This window comes from Theobroma cacao, chromosome 3, assembly GCF_053813885.1.
Source record: "Theobroma cacao isolate CCN51 chromosome 3, ASM5381388v1, whole genome shotgun sequence".
Lineage (NCBI taxonomy): Eukaryota > Viridiplantae > Streptophyta > Magnoliopsida > Malvales > Malvaceae > Theobroma > Theobroma cacao.
In genome coordinates this window covers 31,903,622-31,925,256 of record NC_142641.1, presented here as the reverse complement: position 1 = coordinate 31,925,256, position 21,635 = coordinate 31,903,622, and the positions used below count along the sequence as shown (strand labels likewise).

The window sequence follows — 21,635 nt, the reverse complement described above, 5'->3', positions numbered from 1 at the left end:
TATGTTATTTATAATTCATGTAGGTTATCTTACCACAAAAATTTACACTAATTATATATTTGCTTTTAACTTTTTTAGGAGCATGTTTTGCAAAATCATTAAAAATTGAAGTTGTAGCCTTGGAGATCCATATTTTGAAATTTAGTAATCTATGTCATTAAGCTTTAAGTTGTGGAACTCTTCTTTGTTCATTTATTGTATGAAGATTAATGTTAATTTCTTTGTGATCATATTTAATTATAGAACTTTTGAAACTAATGTTTATTTATTGCATGAAGGTTAATATTATTAATCATTTGAAAAATAAATAAATAGGTCAAAAAGATGACCTAAAATAACTCTTTGTAAGAAATTATATAAAAAAGGCCCATGTCAAACAAAAAAAAGACCAAATTATTTAACTATATCAAAAGTAGAAATCTTTGTGATCTATATACCAAAAAAGTATCATTGTTTTAAAATTTGATTTGCCTTGTTTTAGAAAGTGACAATACTCCATTCTTGAATTACTCTAGTACTCATGAAAAAATAAGAGCATGAAAAGATTTAGCAAGACCATTATTAGCCCTTCCGTCCTTGAACAAATTAATGTCATTGTGTTTGACTATTTGCTACCCATGGATTGTTAAATCATTATTAGCTCATGGATCCTTAATCATAATTAACAAGACCATTATTAACCCATAGATTCTTCACAACCTAAGTCAACCCCATGGATCTTTCACAATCCAAGTCAACTGTCATAGCCCAAGTCAACTCCATGGAACCTTCACAGCCCAAGCCCAAATTAAAGTCTACTAAACCTATAAAAATCAAATCACAACTGACTAAACCGAAGCCTCTTAAAATCGATTGGATCGATTTTAGTCACATGCAGTTTGATCAGTTAGAATGTCTTAATTTTTTGATCAATTTTAAAAAAAAAGGGAATCGAAAATCGACCGAACTGATATTTGCACACTCCTACCAACATCCACGGTTTTGTGATAGAGTTTGCAAAAATATGAGTTCCTCCCGTAAACTCTTTCTGATCCTTTGGTTTGGATGACCATATGGAACCATCAATACCCACTTGTTTCCCACTGAAAAGTCTACCAAGAGGTGTATACACTGAACGTGATGCCGAAGCATAGATATCCGAAGATCTTCCTTCCAAAAAGGCGAATTCCTCTCGAGAAATCATTTGCATCCACTCTATATGATCTATCGAACCCAAGTGACCCTATAACTCTATTAACATGAACACCGCTAATTCTGAGCTCCATTAAAACTAAGATAGAGAATTGGTAGTGTTGTCAATAATCTTTAATTAATCTAATAAACCCTCTTATCTCCCGCACCTTGACAATTCCAAACCAACAGCTTTAATTCCATCCGTTAACAATTAAATAAAAGGTCAATCACAGAGGATTTACAAGCCATCTTCGTTCTCCGCTCCAAATGATGCTAACTTTACTGGATCACCAACCAAATCATTGGACATCTCAGAATCCACTGTATCTATGGTGTTTCAGATGCTAGGATTATTCTCATCCAGTAGATTCGGAAGTACAATAATCTGCTTGCTCGGGACCTTACCTTGGGACCGACCGTGCCAGTTTTTTAAGGGAGGTCCTGTGCATTCGAACCACGGGCCTTTTATCCGGTGGTCAAAATATATTTAAATAATTTAATTTTTTAAAATATTATACCTAAATTTAATTTAAGAAATTGAAATTGTTTGCGTGGCAAATGATATTTGGCCAACATATAATACCCGAAATTAACCACGAAGAAGACCAACCAAATCCACAACCAGAAAATCAGAAAAATGATAATGCATGGCAAAGACTCCAAGAGCAAGAGACGAACAAGCTCCCGCCCTTCTTCTCCACCTCGTTCACGCTCATCAAAACTGACTCCACCGTCAGCCTCTTTGGTGGACGGTGAACCGGTGACTGATCGAGAACGAAGCTCCACAATTACTAGTCTCTTTGAAGATCTCCAAATTTCACAAGATGTAAACTCTAACCCCAGGAGCTTTCCTTACAGCGTCAAGCAACAATGTTGGGAAAAGGCGGAGAAGGTCAAGGGACGAGACCCAGATCGCTGGAGGCGAGACACTGTTGGTAACATTGTTTTCAGGAAGCTTGTTGGTTGTCCTGGTTGCTTGTGCCATGACTATGACCATATTATCCCTTACTCCAAGGTGGTTTTTTCTTTCCCAAATTTTTATCTTATGAAAAGTTGTGTTTTTCTTTTCCTGGTTGTTGTTGGAGTTTTATGAATTGGCTTTTTTGGGGTCATTTCTTCAGATATGGTTTATGGTTTTTGATCATGTTTGTGTCATTATTTTCGAAAATTTGTTTTGTGGGTATTGTTTATTTGGTTTTTTTCTGGGGATTTTGTTGAGTGAATTGCTGTAACTTTAGTAAATCTGGTTATTTTTTTTTCTAATCCTAATAATGATGGACAATTCTATTTTGCATTAGCTTTGAAACTTCGAGGACCCTTAATTTGTATTATGCCTGTATTTTAATTGCATTGTTTGAACTTCTCAGACAACTTATTTTTCCCCAAAAAATTCGATTCTTTACTAATTGTTCAATAATACTCCGCAGAATGTTATTTGTAGGCTGATTTTAGGTCATGCACCTTACAATAAAGTGGAATATATTTCAAAAAATGGTTTCTTGATCTTCTCTAGTGAAAAATAAATATTAAGCAGCGAAGAGAGGAAGAGAGATCGAAGATTAATGTTGATCTTTTGCTGCATTTCTTATGTGAAAATATAGCCCTGATAGGATTACAATGGCATATGCGATTACTCAGAAGCAAAGAATTCCATCACTATTCTATTGCTGGGAGTGAGTATAAAATTCTAATTGAGCACTTGCCACCTTTTTTCCATTTTTGAATGGTATTTCTTTATAGAACTAGAGAAAAATTTCTTTTGGGGGCTGAGTATTGTATTCTGAATTGCTCTTCCTGATGCAAAACTTGAAGCTTGTACTGCAATCATCGCAGTACAGGAGGCAAAAGAATTCAGTTTCTTTTGGGTTGAGAATCAGTTGGTAGAAGGAATTTGGCTGATGAGTTGCAAAAATATAAAATTTTAAAAGGAAAAGTGCAAACTTGGTGTAGAGGCTTCTCATTTTTTTTTTTTAATAGCAATTAGAGATGAGGCTTCTCATATTTAAGTGAAGATCAAAAGTTGGTAATAATGTGGCAGAAGCCATGGTAGTTGATGAGACTTGAGGATAGTAGCATGTGAAATGTCTGTCTGAGCTAGCATAGAGAAAATTTTCCTGCTTGAGCTGGCAGATTCATTCAATTTATAATTTTCAAATTCTAAATTGACACATACAAAAAGATACAGAGGACCTTCTGAGCCCTAGTGGAAATTGAGGCTAATCTCAAGTTGTTAGGCCATATGCCCAAAAGGTTTGAATACATGATTCTGTGATCCCATTCAAATATTAAAGGACGCCTTCCAGCTATTGACAAAGTTGTGTTTGAAGCCAAATAATTTCAACATAAACCTAGACTGAATGTGATGTGCCGCTATTCGCTAGAGAACCCACTACATTGAGATCTTTTTGCTGCTTTCATTTTTACAGTAATTGTAACTTTTTTGTGCCATATATATAGCCTCCTTTTGTATCATGAACTTCATTTCTATTCTTTGCTTGGCTAAAGTTCAATATATGCATACTTAATAAATTGTCGTTTTCTCTTTCAAACAGTAAAGTCTCAAAGATTGTCCTGAATTTCCTGCCTCTATTGAATTCCTTATGTTTCAAGTCTTCAAAGTTCTTGTAATATGCATGAAATCCCTCATATTTTTTGTGCTGGATCTGCTGCTTGATTGTTGATTCAAATTCTTTTCATGAATTTCAGGGAGGAAAAAGCACACTGGAAAACTGTCAGGTCTTACAGGTATGAGGTTTGCCCCTTGTGGCATATTAAATTTTCATTTATCTTTTTTATTTTCCCTTGATTCTTAATGTGAGTCTGTTTTCAAAATTTTATGCAACTGGCCACAATAGAAATCTTTTTTAATTTTGCATGACAAGAATGTGCATCAAGTATCAAGGTTAAAATTGTTAAGTATGATATTTTAGTTTAGCAGACTCGTTGCTTCAGCTAAATTCTGTCTACTCAGGGTTGTTCAAAATGTTATAACGTATGTATTAAAAGAGCTCTGGTTTATACTCATTCTCTGGATTAACGGGAAAGGAGCTTCTTGCCTCTCAAATATGCTTCATTGACATGAATCACATGAAAATTATAATTTGAGGCCAAAGAGTCTTTTGGATTCTACCTCTACATCTTGGGACTACTATTTTACCTTCCTTTAACTGGGTGCCAAAGACCCATTGGCTTACGTCTAGCCTGCCCTGGTTTTGCTTGCCATAGTAAAGCCTGTATAAATCCCCCTGGAAAAAAATTATCTTCATAAACTGGTGCAATGATGATCAGGTATTTTGAACTAAATATAGAGAAAAATGTTTTTGAAAATATATCATTCCTGCACCTACCTCTAGAAAGCTACCTCAATCAATTTGCATGGCATGAGTAGCCATAGCACAGTTGAAGTTGCCATTTTTTGGCCTGATAGCAATCAGTGGTGAAACCAAAAGTATAACTATATAAAATTGTTTTTGAAAATATATCTTTCCTGCCCCTACCTTAGGAAACCTACCTCAATCAAGTTTACATGGCATGAGTCGTCATAGCACAGTTGAAATTGCCATTTTTTGGCCTGATAGCAATCAGTGGTGAACCCAAAAGTATTAGTTAGTGGGAACAAAAAAAAATTCTATTGTTCTTTAAAGCAGTTGGAATATAGGGTTGCTAGGAAGGTCAATCTGTTCTTTATTTAAAAATTGATTCCAGGCCTCCAATGGGATATCAGTTCGGGGTTTCCAATTTAGAGATCTTAGGTTTAAACCTTGGGAAGTGTATGGATTATAGGATTGAGACAGTTACCTTCTATTGTATAGCCCAAGGCTTAGTTGTCATCCTTTATGTACCATGAAAAAGTGATACCAATGTTTAGTGGGTCAATATTTTCTCTATCTAAGATGTGATAACAACCTCTTTATATTAGTGGGTTCAATCTTTTAAATTATTGAAGACAATTATTTATCAACGGGGATACAAATAAAAATAATCCAAAATTTTTTCAAATCAAGGCAATTGCCCAAAAATTGTTGTATGTGGCTCTCCTTATGATGGCAATTCCAAGTGGTGTTGTATTTTAGGCTTTTGTCCAACTCTCCAAGGAGGCTTGAACACAAGTCTTCCTTTTCTAATACAAACACAACTACCTACTAATTCTAAAAAGATCTGAGAGTTAAAAATGCAATATTACACCCCTTTTCCCTTAATGTGCCTTCTTTAGGATGCTCCACAGGTACTTGCTTCCATTTTTTTGAAAAAATTTAACATTTTCATTGAGTTTAGGTGGTGTTTGGTATCAGGATTCAACACCACAATCCCAGGAATATAACAAGTAGGAATGACATTCCCATGTTTGGTAAGGCAACTTAGCCAATGGGAATGTCATTCCCATTGTAACAGGAGGGAAAGTAACTTTCCTAATTGCTTGGGATAGTTACTATGCCCCTTTCCCCCGTGTTGCTATTGATGTATCAAGCCACTCCATTTGTTGCTGCCTCTTCTTAGGTCAAATCTCACCAACATTTTTGATGAAGAAGATGAAGAGGAAATCCATAGAAGTAAAAGTAAGGGTACATTATCAGGGTTTTGAACTTTGTTAATAGAATTTGGTTTGCTTGTGGGGAAGAAAGGATCATTGTATTTACAATCAATCATGTTGACAAACTAGTTATAACTTTGATTCGAAAAGGAAAAATGGATATGCACATTGAATTATCCTATTGCACCTTTGGAGGGTTGAGGGTGTTGGTAAAGAATCGTTTGGATCTTGACTCACATACTTTGTTTGAAAAGATTGGAGAGTTGTTGGGGGAAGTAAACATGATTCCAACTAATGTTTCTGAGCATTTGATCCATAGCAGAGTGAGAGGAGATCCAAAGGCTTGCCTGGAGAGCCTGATACAGGCACTTGAAATTGCCAAGAAGAGAAGGCTGAAGAGGAGGAAGAAGAAGCTTAACAGAAAGAAGAAAGAGTGTAATGCGTTTTCTTACAAGGAAGAAAAAGTCCAATCAGAAGATTAATTGTTCAAAAAAACTTTTTTTAGCTTTTTTAAGGGGCAAAATTGTATAGGAATTTAGTAGAATAAAATATACATTCAGTAACTTTGCATGTTTTAAAATTTAAATAATTAATATTTAAATGTTGTGTTATTCTTGTCATGTTATTATATATTGGTTTAGGGTATAAAATTTAAGAACTTAAAAATTTACATAAAAAAACATGTAAGTGTATTAAACTTAATATTTTCATACACAAAGGTAATTTTGAAAATTAACACATTTTTAGTAAAGTGTTTGTAAATCAAATACTGAAAATGTTATCTTTTCAAAATTTTAATATGCACTTTTTCACATATACCAAACATTGTGATGTTATCTTTCTAGCAATTACTTTCCCTGCAATCACATTTTATTGGAATGTAGGACTGATAGGGCACCAAACGCCCGCATAGTTTCTGCGGGTTTGCATTGAGGTTGCTTGAAAGATGTCTGACGTGGTTGATCATTTCTTGATTTTTGTTTGACCTAAAACAGAGGGTTTAACTGTATAACTTGAGAAGTGTTATCTTGTGGATTGTTTTAGACATGATGAATGCTGTCTGATTCCTCACATTGCAGATCAGTTTGGCCCTCCAAGTGGCAAATTGTATTCCACAAGCACAGTGTGTATGAACATTTTGACTGAATGCATTTCCAAATCAATGTGGCGAGAGAACATGCCTTAAACATGATTTCTAGTTTCCAAGCCATTTATACAATGATAGTTCTTGGAAGAGACAGCTGTATATGCAAAACATGCTAGTGCGTATTTGGCTGTTGAATCTTTTGTGGTTAAGTCTTCTTCGATCCGCATTTCTAAGGATCTAAGCCTCATTTCTGGAATTAGATGATGTAGGGAAACCTGTATTAGAATGCTGGTTGCATTAAGGTGTATTGCAATGGATTGTTTCTTTGGAAAAAAAAAAATAATTAAGATCAATACCATTTGATGATTGAATAGTTTGGAATCACTCTGAATTTTTTTCTTCCAAGTTTCTTAATGTACAATTACCTAAGAATTTGGAAACTGATGTTTGGGATTTTGTCTCTATTACTTTAGGCAACCGTTAATCGATCAAAGGGAAATCGGACTGAGTTGTCTAGAGCTGATCTTATCCAGAGAAGTTCTTATTGCCGGGTTTCAGGTAATGCCAATAGTTTTGCAGGATAAATGGTTTTCAATTGGAGACTGGATTTGCTAATTGGAGACTTTCAATTGTTTCATTGAACTTTAGGGCGTGACATGGATCTTATTGAACTTTCAGCCTATGGCAATGTGCGTCATACAGAGGACCCAGCGGGGTGTAGAATTCAATAATCAATGCTTGCTGTAGGCACTGGTCGTAGTGTTGATTTCAGGATAGATAGTTATATTATTGAATTGATGCCTAAGGTCAAAGATGAAATCCTAAAAGAACTTTTTCTTAATATTATGTAATGATCAGAAGTTGAAGAAAAGGTCTAATTTCTTCGTACTGAAGTTCGTTTTATTATATGTATATATGTATGTATATATATATATATATATATATATATATATATATATATATATATATATATTAGCACTAGTTGACTAGTACTAGTATATTATAAGGATAAATTTCACCCATGATCTCAATTTTTTTTATAACAATCCAGCCGAAGTAGAGTTCATTTGTTTTGACGAAAAAGAGTTTTTGAAAAATACTTTTAGAATTTATATTTATTTGGAAAACGAAAAATTTATTTTAAATGTAAAACATTTTATGGATAAAGTGAAAAAATCTCGATTGATAATGTGAAATGTTTTACATCTTTGAGAGACAGTAATATATTTTCTAGAGAACAAAAAAAAAAACTCATTCTAAACCTAAGAATATATGTTTAATAAATATTATTATTTGACTCAAAATATTAAAAAATTAAAAAGATTTAATGTTTCATTTAAAATATTGACGTGTGGTTTTTTGATTGAGAATTTTCAACCCTTCAAGTTATCATCCCAAAGTGTCAATGGGATGTGTTTTTGGTATTTAAGCCCTCCAGCCGTAGCAATTTCTTTTAGAATATTTTGTTGTGGACTAATAAAATAGCGTGGATTTGAAAATAGAGACTTGAGAGCCTCAAATCAGCTAATGTGAATATAACATCCGCGTACCCATTATTTTAGAAGATGGATTATATTAATCTTTTGGTAGCTTGACTGTTTGCAATATTGGCATTAGTAAAATTCGTGAGTGGAATAAGGGTCAAATTTGCTTCCCAAGGAAATGAAAAATAAAACCCAAGACTTGGAGGGCGGCCCAAGCAACATGATGGCCTTAAACGTGACATAAAATCTAGGCTTAAAATAGAAAAAATAATAGTAAGTCCATTTCTCAAAAGTACTGTGCTTTCCCTCAGTCCCCACTGCCCACTGTCATAAGGAAAAGAACTAAGAAAGCAACAACTGTTTTTCTTTTTGTTGGAAAGGGCAGCTTCACATCCACACTTTCCTCTTTACCAATTGTTTTTTGAGGCCAATGTTACCAAAAGAGACCCTTAATGGAGCCTCTATTCAATGCCACACACGCGTCCCACAAAGCAAAACCCTTAGTTATGGGAAAAAATTGAGTGTGCATTTTCTTGGTTGAAAGTACCCTAAGTTTCTATTTCCAATTATTATTAGGAAAAAAGGTTGCTTTTTGACTCTATTGCACCCCAAATGCGCAATGGCTTTTTGATTGACCAATGAGGTAGGGTTTGTTTTTCTTTTTTTTCTAGCCTTTCCAAGTTTCAACTCCAAATCAAATCGAGGGGTCGTTTTTGATATGGTTTTTGGAAGTTTGGGTTCTCATTAGACGACTTTGCCTTGTGTTGGACGGCTGAGATTACTAGTTTCTGATGAGACAATGCCTTTGGGGAAACAAAAAAAAGTGCCTTTTACATCTCCACTTTAAAGTTTAAACAACAATAAAAGGCACTAGATTAAGAGATAAGTTGTAGTGGGAGGTTGACTCTTGAGTCCCGATTAATCAGGTTTTACTTTAACAGCTTAAAGTCAACACCAAGTAATTGGTTCTATGTTCATGCCAAACTGCACCTATGCTAGGTAAAGATTAGCTTAACATAAAGGAAGTGGAAATTTACTCGTTAAAAGTCAAATTCAACTCATTAATCTAATGTGCCAAACAGATCTAATTCTACTTCCATATTGATTGGATCCATTTTCAGCCACCAAGGGAGCAGGAAGACCTTCTGAGGGAACAAAGTTTAAAATGTGTGAAGTCAAAGGGCTTTGACCATGTCAGTTTTGGCTGGTTTTTTTTATGAATCCAGCAGCTTGCTAGAAAAGTTCCACTTTAGACCTATTGTTTAAGTGGTGAGTCTTTTTCCATATTAACTAGACCTACCAAGTTTCTCTTCTGGAAATTAGAATTTCCTTCGAGTATCAAAGTAGAGGCCACAATTTTGATGGCAGGCAGGCATCTTGATCGCTTAATATGATAGGATTTCTGTTAGTCGAGGGCTTTCACCACGTTGGTTTAGGTCCACAAGCTTGCTTCTTTTGTGCCCGAGTAAAGAAAGTAACCTTGAATTTACTCTACATAAGGCATTCAAACTAGTGAACTTGAAGCATTACCTTGCTGCTTAGAACTCTTCATCCTAACTAAAACGATTCCTTGTTCCTTTCATTTCATGAAATAACTGTGGCAGCAGCCCCATTTTAGGTACGAGTTATGAGTGAGATTTCGGACACTTAACGGCATTGTGATGTTTCACAACTTGGCCAGATAATGGAGGGTTGCAAACTTACAATCAGGCAATCTGGTTACGATTTTAACTTTAATTTAAGAAAAGTCAATAGGAATTCCGTAAATTGATTCAGGATATTCAAACCAAAATGGCAAGGAACTGAAGATCCACATTACATTAACATTAGCACACTTTGAATAAAGTAGTGCCATTAACTTTATGTTCCAACAGAAACTTATAGGAGGGCATATGGATGAGAAGAAATGGGCAATTGCTTTTTTAAAAAAAGAAAAAAACAAAAAGGAAAGAAAGCAAAAGCAGCAGAGAATGCCAAAAGGATTCATGGCGTAGTGTTCAATTGGGTCCCATAACAACTCATCTACTACGCAAGATGTGGCCTGAATTTGCTGGTTGCAACAGAATATCTAAATGTTTTTTCCTGGTGAGGGACCAGGAACACATACTGCTCAGATTTTGATGTATTCATTAAGTGCCGCCTGAAGAAAATTAGATGGAATCATTTTCAAGGTGGGCACAAATTATTCTTATTTGTTGAAAATGGCGATCCCCTGCTTTGTCCCTTGTTAAACCGGTTAAAGGAATCAATCTGTGTATTAACAACGATCACTGATCTTCTTCTGATATTTTCAAGACTTTTGTAATCTTAAATTGACCCATCTCATTGGGAATCGGCTTAATGCATGATTTGGCTACTCACTGCGAGCATAAAGCATTCTGCAAAACTTTAAGATTCAGGGAATGATATAACCCAAAGACTTGATGTTGGTTTCTATTTATCATTGATACTGCACCAACCATAAAAAGAGGATTTTGAAAAGAAAATGGAAGATAACAGAGAATGTGAGAAAAATATCAGGGAACTTTATCTGAGCATTTTGCCTTTTGTGCAAGTGGTTCGGGTCCACTGGTGTGTGAAAAGAAAAGTTACTTAGCTTGCTTTGAAGGGGAAAAAAGGAAGTCAAGCTTATTTGAACAAGAGAGTGCCTAAAAGGAAATTCAATTTTTGCTTGGAACAATATCCATAATAGCCCCACCAGCGTCCCCTTTCAGGATTATTTCTTGCATGGTTGCTAGCACTTCCCTCAGTTTTTGGCACCATCTAAGCAGAATTAACTTATTTCTAAATCCTTCCGTTTATACATTTTTCCTTGCTTCCCTCTTTTACTGTCTATTATAAATCTTTCCCTTCTCTTACTTCCATTTGGTACATGCCCCTTTCAATAATCTCCAATAAAGAGCTTGATTACTGCTAGTGTCAAAGTTCAAGTATAGAACAAAAAAATGGAAAACTGGAAAAAAACAAAAAAGGATCCATTCTTCAGCTTCAGTATGAGAATTTAGTTCAGTGCACCTAGGTTTTGGTACATCTAAAGATTTTTCTCCAACTCTGTCACTGTATTTTACATATATAGAGATATGTACATGCATTACAAACTGAGCAAACTAAGCAAAACAAAAGGCACCTGTTTAACGTTTATATTGTTACAAGAAGAGAATTAGTTTCCCTGAGCTTTTCTCATCTTGCCAAGGAGAAAATGATTAAACCATCTTCTCTGTTCCCTACCCCTCATTTGTCTTCATCTCAATTAGCTTTCTAACTCGTCTTTAGCAAGGCTTGTGATCAAATTGATCCCCAAGAAGATGCTGGTAAGTGATTCAATTCTTTTTTTCTGGCCTACATCAAGCACCTAGCATGTCAACAGTTCAAAAGCTCTCATGGAAGTTAAGGGACCTCGACAAGGCTACAGGATTTGCTCTCAATACTGGAGATGTTTCAGCTATATGATTCTTTTCATCACTCTTTAGGTGGAATGCCTTGAAAAGCCCTCCCCCACTAAGTGATTCATTCTTAATCCCAAGTGTCGCCCATATGGAACTCTTTGCGGCCTCACTTGGATCATCAATCCTTAAAGTTTTTGGAACCAAAATCGATCCATTCTTCTATTTGGATGGCTTTTCTTTTTCTGAATCATCTAGTTTAGCTATGTCCCCTTCCCTAGAATGTTTCCTTAGTGTTGAAGAATTTGGCCTGGAAGTTGGAGTCTTCTGGTTCAAAGAAGAAGACTGAGGAGACAACCAAGGAATGTTCCAAGTGCTTGGAATACCACAGTTCCAATAAGCTGCAGCAGGATAGAATGACATAGGAAATCCGAATGTACAAAAGGCTGGTAGAGGCACTGTAGAATTCCATGGATAAGGCCAAGGAACACTTGGTAAACAAGGAATTGGGGAAGGGAAGCCATTAATGTTCCCCATCATTGTTTCTTGAATGCAACTTTTACCTTCTTCCTCCATTGAGTTTGAAATCGTGATAGAAGATCCACTTGAGCAATTATCACCGTTTTCCCCTCTGCATGGAACTGAAATTTTATCTTCTTCAAGACCATGAAATCCATTTCGAGTACCATTCATAACCTTGTTCTCCCCAAGATTTAAGACAGAAGCCATGGAATCACAAATAGGTGCATCTATGCCAAAGTTAAGGACTCTGCCATTGCATTTCAATGCATGGTGATGTGCTCCATTTGGAGCATCAATTCGAGCTACTTGCAGAGTGTCACGACCCGGAACTCCTATCGGGCCCGTGACAACCGCCGCGACGTCCCGATAAGCACTCATTACCCCGAATGCCGATCGAAACCTCGCAAGGCTTAGCATCAACTTCCACATCTCCCCGGTGAGCGACAGTTATTAAATCTCACATTTCAAGAAATCATAAGTTGTTTCCAACTCAAAACAATACAATATTATTTTCTAGCTCACAGGGGCATTTTCGTCATTTTTTTTTGAAATTTCGAAATCCGTAAAAATGTAATATGTAAGTGGAAACACATATTTCATGATTTAAATTAAATTTTGAAGTCTAAAACATTCGTTTAAAGTAAAATTATAGCTATTTGAATATAATAAAAATATTAAATAAAATATTCTATTTTCTTAAAACACAATATTTTCAAAGTCTTCCTAAAATAACTTTTGTAGCGTAAGAGTAAAATAAATTTATTCGTATAGTAATAAAGATAATTAAAGTATGAAATTTCGTTTACAGTGACACGTGAGCCCCCCAACTAATCAAGAAAGTGTAGAGCTACGAACCCTTACTTCCTATGATGCAACTCCGAGATTAATTCTTGTCTTAATCAACTATCAACAAACTGTCCTGAGCCTGAAAAATGGATAGGAAGAGGGGTGAGATTAAATAATCCCAGTGAGTAAACAATTACCATCAAAAGCATCCAAAGCCAAGTAGATGGAGACAATATAAAAACGCTATATCTCAATAATGTTCATAACACAAATTTCATTTCAATATATACCAAACAATTTCTTTTCATCAAAATTTCCCGGCTTATGAATTTCTTAAACTTGGCCCCTACCAGAATCATTCTCAGGGGTACCTTCGTCAAGGTATCCCACTGAGACCGCCAAGGCTGTTCAATGACCCATACCCATAAACATGTTTTCACATCTAACACACAGCCGTTCCTTGGCGTTGGCTGAGTCTCACTCTCACGTGATGGTCCGAACGTGAGGTGCACTCAAATCATACCTCGGGAGATACTTCACCCAACATCTCCCCCCCGGAGGTAAGTATATAATTGAGTTACCGTGCCCCTCTCATAGGCAGTCTACGGAAACCCCCACCACTGCAGTGACCGTTTAATATACCACCAGACCCATAAAAATTTCAATAGCATAATATGGAAAATAAAATGTAATCTAGTCTACCGAGACCAATCCAAAACTATTCATATATTTCATGCCAACCCAAAAAATTTAGCCATCATGCTACCATAGTGTCATAAGCCACAATTTCAATAACATATAAAATCATAAATTTCAACACAGTCTCCATATACTCAATTTTCCCAAAACAATATTTGATTTCAAAATCAGTATAAATCTCATTTTTATTAAAAAAAACATTTTAATTAGAAAACATAATATTTAATAATTTAAGCTCACCATTCAATAAAAGCATCAAACAAGTATAATAACTCTAGATATTTAAGACGATAAGTTGTCCACTCACAGTTCTAGGAGTCGATGTACTCCTAATCTCAGTCTTCAAACACAATTTCTATACTTTTACCAGTGTAATTTGCTCACCACCTATCCACAATGTACAATACATAATTCACCACATCAATGCTTGACCACTATAAAATCAATTCAGGCTTAGTATATATGCATGATATGACATGCAACTTATCCGACTACTGCTTAAATGTGGTGCTGACCTAATTCGGCCTATTACCCGATTAAATTACTAACGCGTCCAATTTAATCTCAAATTAAATTTTTTCAGTTTCTATACCTCAATTGCACCCAAATTGACTTAATGTTCCTCAGTGTGGTGCAAATTATCAATCTTGATAGCAAATTACGAAAATACCCCTAGTGGGTAAAAATTCGTATTTTTGCTCCGAAAATTTCCATTATTTTTCTAGGCTCATAATCTATCATTATTCATCATAATTCCTCAAATAAACATCAAGATCAGCAGTCAATATTCCCCTAGAAAATTCAGCCAATAATGGTAATGGAGGAAAATAAATTCTTTTCTTGTTGTTTTGTTCCTAAATATGCTAAACTAACTTAAAACACTAACATAACTTAGAATCAAATTAATCTAACAAGTTTCTCTCTCCTAACCCATTTTTTCAGAATTGAATTCATCCTCAAATCACATGATTCAACCATGAAAAATGATGGGAAATGCATGGAAATGATAAATCTTAAGCTAAGCTTGAAAAATCATACCTTTAAACACTTGATTCCTTGAAAAATCACACTTTTTCTTTGAATTTTCTCACTCTAGGGTTTGTTCTTATTTCTCTCTCTCTCCTGCTGGTTTTGGCCGACCATCCCAATGAAAAATTCTGAAATTTTCAAGCCTTTTAATAGGCTTAATAAAATATTATTATTTTATTTACCTTTTGAATATTTTATTATTTTATTTTTTTCTAGCCATCTTTTTGACTTTCTTTTTCTACCACTCAATCCTCTTCACTTATCCATGTCTTCCATGAAATTTCTAGACTTTTCCAAAGTTTTGGTGGAGTAAATTTTTAAAAATTACACTTTTACCCCTGTAAAGTGAAAAATTACATTTTTACCCCAAAAACTGAAAAATTGCCCATAGACATATTTTTCATCCCTTATACTCATACCATTCTCCAATTTGTCAAATGTGATCTAAATTCTCTCAAAATCTCAAATTTTATCCGCGAGTGGAAAAATTATAATTTTGCCCCTATATAGTGAAAATTCCGGTTTGACTCCGAATTGATCCTCGAACTTCTAATTACCATTTTGAGTCATCCCTGAACTGTGAAACTCTTAATTTCACCTTAAAATTCCTATTTGAACTAGTTCGAGGCTTAATCGACTTAATGGTACCATTTTGGGCAATATCGTCTTTTAACAATTTCTCGAACTTCCTAAATATACAAACATTCTATCGAGCATGTGGATGACATTATAATTATTTTACAAAGTAGGGTTTGACACAGAGCCTCATAAATAGGGATGTGACGATAATGTGAGGCAGAGTTCTTATTCTTACGACGCCCGGCTCCCACTGGCATATTCCTCATGGTACCACTTGTAGTCCAGTATCTTTGACAGGCTTTGCAGAAATGATGGGGTTGATTGATGTTATAATTATTGTAATAGCAGAACTTTGTATCCATGCTATTGCAACGGGGGCACGGAAGTATTTTATCTAGCTTTTTAAGTGTCTTCTTTTGTGAGTTAGTAGCATCACTTTGTTCTTTATCAGTCTTGCCCGTCTTTGTTTTTTTGGTTTCTTCATCGATAGAGGGAGTTTTGGGGTTTACATTAGGCTTTGGCGAGGTTGAAGGATTTGTTGCCTCCTTTGTATTTGAAGGGAGAGTGTCATCTTCTTGTCCAGTCTTAGTGGTCTTTTCTGCTAAAGAATCCTGAAATTTAATATGGTTTCCTATTAAGAAATTTGAACAAACCTTCTAAACCAAATATTTTCTATACGATCCTATCTCAACAAGAACCAAAAATAAAAAGAAAAGGTAGAGAAATTTTTAAAGAAACAAGTAAATTACGGTGAAGATTCTAAGAACACCCCTCACTCTTTATAACAGATTAATTTATCTCTCTCAATCATATTTGTTGTATGGTTTTATGGATATAATGAAGGCCATAAATATTAAAATTAAGATATAGCATGAAGGTTCCAAAAAAATGGACAATTCAGTTACTAAGCTACAAATTATCAAGATATCTTATGAAAATTTACCTTTTTAAATTTCTTTTTCCATAAAATTAATGAAATCATCTAAAAACCACCCTAGATAATTAAAATGACAGTAAGTTTACTCACAATGTCTAGAATGCAGACTTTCGATGCACTTTGTCTACTGGTCCTCGGATGCAATTTTCTTGCCTTTATCGGAGGACTCACCACCTTGACACAGTACAAAATCGAGAAATTCACTACATTGGTACTAAATTGAAATTAAACTAATTTAGACTATTAATGCATAATATGGAATGCAAAAATGCACTGGTAACTATCTAAACTCGGTATTGGCCTAATTCGTCTTATCACCCGATTAAATTACTAACGAGTCCAATTTAATCCCAAATTAATTTTTTTCGGTTTCTATATCTCAATTGCACCCAAATTGACTTAATGTCCCTCAGTGTGATGCAAATTATCAGTCTCGATAACAAATTATGAAAATACCCCTAATGGGTAAAAATTCGTATTTTTGCTCCGAAAATTCTCATTATTTTTCTAGGCTCATAATTCATCATTTCTTAACCAATTCTCCTAGAATAAAAATCAAACTCATCCTCACTCATACATGGTAAATTCGGCCATTAATGGTTGTGGGAGAAAATAAATTCTTTCCTTATTGTTTTGTTTCTAAATATGCTAAACTAACTAAAAACACTAACATAACTTAAAATCAAATTAATCTAATAACTTTCTCTCTCCTAACTCATTTTGATCAGCCAACAATTCATCATAAAAACATGTAATTTAAGCATGAAAAATAAGGAGAAATGCTTAAGGAAAATAGATTTCAAGCTTAAGTTGAAAATCCTACCTTTTTCACTTGTTTTCCTTGATTTTCCACACTTTTTCTCTTGAAATTCCTCACCTAGGGTTTGTTCTTCCTCTCTTTCTCTCTCTTCCTTGCTTGGCCGAATATTTGGAGAGTAATGGGCTGATTTATGCTGATTTTTTAGTTAAATAATAAAATATCCTAAGCTTGACACATGGCATTTTCTTATTGGTCCATTTTTAAAATTTTAAAAATTTAAACATTTTATCTCCACCACATGATTAGTCAAGGGTCAAAGATGAAGATAAAGGAAGACCATGTGCTGGAAAAAATGTCCTGATGGTGGAAAATTACAATTTTACCCATGGGGTGGGAAAATTACCATTTTACCCTTTTACTCCAAATTATACCGAAATTAAAATTTTTCACTTCTAAACCTCAAATCATACTCCAATAAGTCAAATTATACTCCAATAAGTCAAATGGGGTCAAAAAAATCTTTTCTAAAATTTCTATTTTATCCCCAAGTGGCAAATAACCATTTTGCCCTTGAATAGTGAAAATTTTGATTCGACTCCAAATTGATCCTCAAACTCCGAATTACCATTTTGAGTCATCCTTGGACTATGACGATCTTAATCTCACCTTAAAATTCCTATTTGATCTAGTTCGAGGATTAAATCAACTTTGTTGTACCTCTAGATACAATACCGATTTTTGTAAATTTTTCGGGACTCTCCTAGCATACAATCATGCTATCATCACATGTATGTCATGAATAGTATTTTATAAGGTTAGACTTTACATAAGCTCTTGAATTGGATATGTTAATAAAGTTGGGGACCGTTGAAACGGTTTTGCTTAAGACAATTGTTACGAATATACTTTATCAAGACATTATGGCACTAATTTGGATGTTTTAAGCAACATCATACGCAAAACAAGAAAGCAATTGTTCGACCAATTGAACAAGATAAGATGGCTTTCTGGAATTAGCTTGATCCAGAATCAAGCAAGAGGAACTAAGTTCGGGGTTCCTCTATTTTTCAATTTCAAGTCCTGTCTGAATATTACTCTTGAACATCTACTGTGAGGAAAAAAATAAAATAACCCAACTGAACTAGCCGTAGCAGGTTCAGACCAGCAGTCCATTAGTCAAACCTAAGTTACGCTTTGATGATTGGAACAAAGGGAACTGCTGGCCTGGCTCAAGAACTAAAAGCTTAATCTGACCATGTCACATTCTTGGCTAGAAGATTTGCATGTAGCGAAGGATTTCACCTTCACCATCTCACTACATCTATTAGAACAGATTTAGATTTCTTAGGTAACATCAAGCTCTTTGTGACTTATATATAGGACTAGATCAATACATGTTGGAGAAATCTATTGTAAAACCCAACCCTATAAACGCATGTCATGACATACATGCACTGAGTAGCATGTTATTACACTAGGAAAGTCTCTAAGAATAGATGAAACCCGATATTGTACCTAACGATACACTCGAGTGGATTTAACCTCAAACTAGTTTAAATAGGAATCGTAGGATGAAATTTAATATTTTACAGTCGAAGAATTACTAAAAATGATTATTCGGAGTTCGAATGTTCATTTGGGGTAAAATTGAAAATTTTGATGTTCAAGGGCAAAATCGTTATTTTGCCACCTAAGATAATAATTTGATCATGGAGTGAAATTTTTGACCATGATTAACTATTTGGAGTATAGTTTAATGATAGGAAGTGAAAATTTTCAATTTCGGCAATTTTCAGAACATAGGGGCAAAACGGTAATTTTATTGTTTCGGGGTAAAAACCGTAATTTTCATTACCCAAAACTTGTCAAAATCATAGGATTTATTTATTTTTGGTATGAATAACTATGGTATTGTAAGTGGTGAAAAATTGAAGTTTAAAAGACGAAATTTTAAAAACGGGCCAACGGGAAAGTGACACATGGTATTTTTTTAATGATTTAATATATTTTAATGAAAAGTCAGCCCATTTAAACCCCATATTAAGTGATGGCCGACCATAAGGCGAGAACAAGAAAGAAAATAGAGAGGAAAGGAAGAAAAGAGAAAAACCAAAGGGAAACTAGAAAATTCAAAGGGGAAATCACGTTTTTTGTCCGTTTACGCGTCTAACGGTAAGATTTTTTGACTTTAGCTTGATTTCTACGTTTCCCATGCCTTTATTTCCATTTAGCATGCTTGAGGAGAGAGATCAAAAAGTGACACCATGAGCTGGCCGAAATTCAAGGGGGAGGAATTTGAAATTTTTATGTTTTGATTTTTAGTTAAATTGATAGTTTTAGTTAGTTAAATGTGTATAGAAATCAAATTGGACAAGAAAGCCTGAAATTTTCACAATACCCACCCTTGGCTGAATCTTCAATGATGTACAATGATGATGAATTGATTTTTATTCTAAGAGAAATGAAGAGAAAATGATGAAAAATGGTTAAATGTGATCGAAAAACAAAGTGAAAAATTTACCTAGTTAATGTCCCATTTTTGGCCGAATTTTCCAAAGAGGAAAGTGAGCTGATTTTAGTGATTTTAGAGGGTTATTGGCTGATATTTAATGGTTAGAAATGTTGGAGAGAAAATGGGACAATTTAGAGCTAAAATGGAGCGCGTTAGCAATTTAACGGGTAAAGTACCAAAAATAGGTTAATACCGCTTTTAAGCCGTTTTAGGCTATTGCATTTTATACCATGCATTAGTATAGGATTTAAGTCAATTATATAGTGATTTAGCATCAATGTGGTGAATTGGGTAAATTTTGCAATGTGTTTAGAAGGATAGCCTTCGGGTAAAGGCAAGGAAGTCGTACCCGACAAATAGTGATCGGGGCACCTAGAAAGCATTTAGTTTGTACAAATGGTGAGTAAACCTATTATTATTGTAAATTATCTAGAGTTTATTTTTAAATGCTCTTTATGTATTTTATGAAACAAAAATGAGATTAACACGGGATTTTTGATGTTTTAGAAATAAATGTGACAAATAAAAATATATTGTGTTGATTATAAAATTGAGTAATCGGAGGCTGTCAATTATTTTGAAATATATATTTTACTATGAATGGCTTATGATATATGAGTATATGTGGCTATATTTTATAATTGCATTGAGAATAAATGTAAGCTATTTTTACTATGCAGGCTAAGTAAATAAATAAAAGCCACGTTATGCTGTCGGAATTTTATTAAAATTTGTGGGTTAGTCATTACAGTGATGGGTTTTCGTGGACTGCCTATTAGAGGGGCACGGTAAACTCGGTTATATAATTACTCTGATTGTAGAGGCGAGGAGGGTAACTCCCGAGGTAGTATTAGAGCTCACTTCATGTCGAACCCCCATGTGAATGTGTAACTCGGCCAACGTCAAGGAACGACTTGCTTCAAAAATAAAAATGTGTTTCACATGTAAATATCTTAACAACCTTGGCGAACTCGGTTAGATGCCTAGGCCAAGGTATCCCCGAGGATTAGTTTTGGCTTGAGCCTTGTTTTTAATAAAAGTCAGAAGCCTTAACAACTGTTTTGGTAAATTACAAATATTTTATGGTTTAAGAAATAAATTGAAAACCTTATGAAATGGTTTGTGATATGTTGTTTACACTTGCCTCTATTTTACTCGCCTTTAGATATTTATGATAATGTCTGTTTACTCATTGGGATTGAAAAATCTCACCCACCTTCTTTCCAAATATTTCAGACCTGTGGTAGCTTGTAGATACCCAATTTTGTCGAGGATTCCAGTTGACCCCTCTATCTCACAGACAGTAGGTTACTAGCACCAACACTGGGTGTATTTTGGGCCACTTGTCATTGTAATTATTATTGTACATTATAACTTTGTAAATTTTTGTATGTATGAATTTATTTTACTTTCACGTTATAAAAGATTATTTACACGTGTTTCTATTTTATATTGTTTTATATAAAAAAATGATATATTTTTGTCTTTTGATTTACTTGAGCCAAAAACGACTGGTAATTGTTTAAAACGGAATATTTAAAAACGATTGCTCACAAGAAAGGCAAAAAACTGATATGTAAGCCTTGCGGGGTTCTGATTGGCATTCCGGGTAATGAGTGTCAATCGAGACGTCGCGACGGTTGTCATGGGCCTGAGGTTCCGGGTCGTGACATCTATTGATTACAAAATTGCAATATAATCTTATTTTGATCACACCTGCAACAAGTTTTTACCTTTTCAAAACTAATGTAATTTTTTTAAAAGTTAAAAGACTTTCATTTTATTAACGAAAGAAGGCATCGTATGCCATTGCAAGTGTTTAGCCACATACTATAGGAGACTACTATGAACGTTTTATGAGTCTAATGATCTCCAAAAAAAGCTTGCGGTAGGAAACTACTATGGAAACAATTAATATCCACACATTTCACAACACAAGAACCTTAATCTAACAATGAAGGAAGAGTGATAGTTCTCTAGAGAGGACAAAGTTTGATCTTCACCTTAACCTTTTTGACTTTCAATAATTGTGATTTCGTGAAACTCAAACTTTTTTATAAACCTCTTTTATCAAGTAGTTTGCTAACTTTAAAACTAAAAAAATTATCATATAATTATCTTTAATTTACCAAAAGGATAAAGCATTAGTCCTA

At 34.4% G+C, this 21,635-nt stretch overlaps 2 protein-coding genes across 4 annotated transcripts; one reads left to right on the top strand and one right to left on the bottom strand.

The window, feature by feature from the left end:
• Positions 1 to 1,750: 1,750 nt before the first annotated feature.
• On the top strand, positions 1,751 to 7,684 carry LOC18604716 (HNH endonuclease). 3 transcript variants are annotated; one of them, XM_088804382.1, is made up of 4 exons: positions 1,754 to 2,188; positions 3,880 to 3,918; positions 7,265 to 7,349; positions 7,470 to 7,684. In XM_088804382.1, exons 1-4 carry the CDS (start codon positions 1,811 to 1,813, stop codon positions 7,520 to 7,522), a joined length of 555 nt encoding a protein of 184 aa, XP_088660508.1. In that variant the 5' UTR covers positions 1,754 to 1,810; the 3' UTR covers positions 7,523 to 7,684. The 3 variants fall into 3 exon arrangements, with proteins under 3 accessions (XP_017973545.1, XP_088660508.1, XP_007037384.1); XM_007037322.3 differs by having other exon boundaries at positions 1,759 to 2,188; positions 7,440 to 7,684; XM_018118056.2 differs by lacking the exons at positions 7,265 to 7,349; positions 7,470 to 7,684 and adding an exon at positions 6,024 to 7,167 and having other exon boundaries at positions 1,751 to 2,188.
• Positions 7,685 to 11,233: 3,549 nt separating this feature from the next.
• Positions 11,234 to 14,694, bottom strand: LOC18604714 (cyclic dof factor 3). Its single transcript, XM_088804381.1, is given in 2 exon segments — positions 11,234 to 13,105; positions 13,973 to 14,694. A coding segment is annotated over 1 exon segment (966 nt). The 5' UTR covers positions 12,610 to 13,105; positions 13,973 to 14,694; the 3' UTR covers positions 11,234 to 11,643.
• Between the last annotated feature and the right edge of the window lie 6,941 nt (positions 14,695 to 21,635).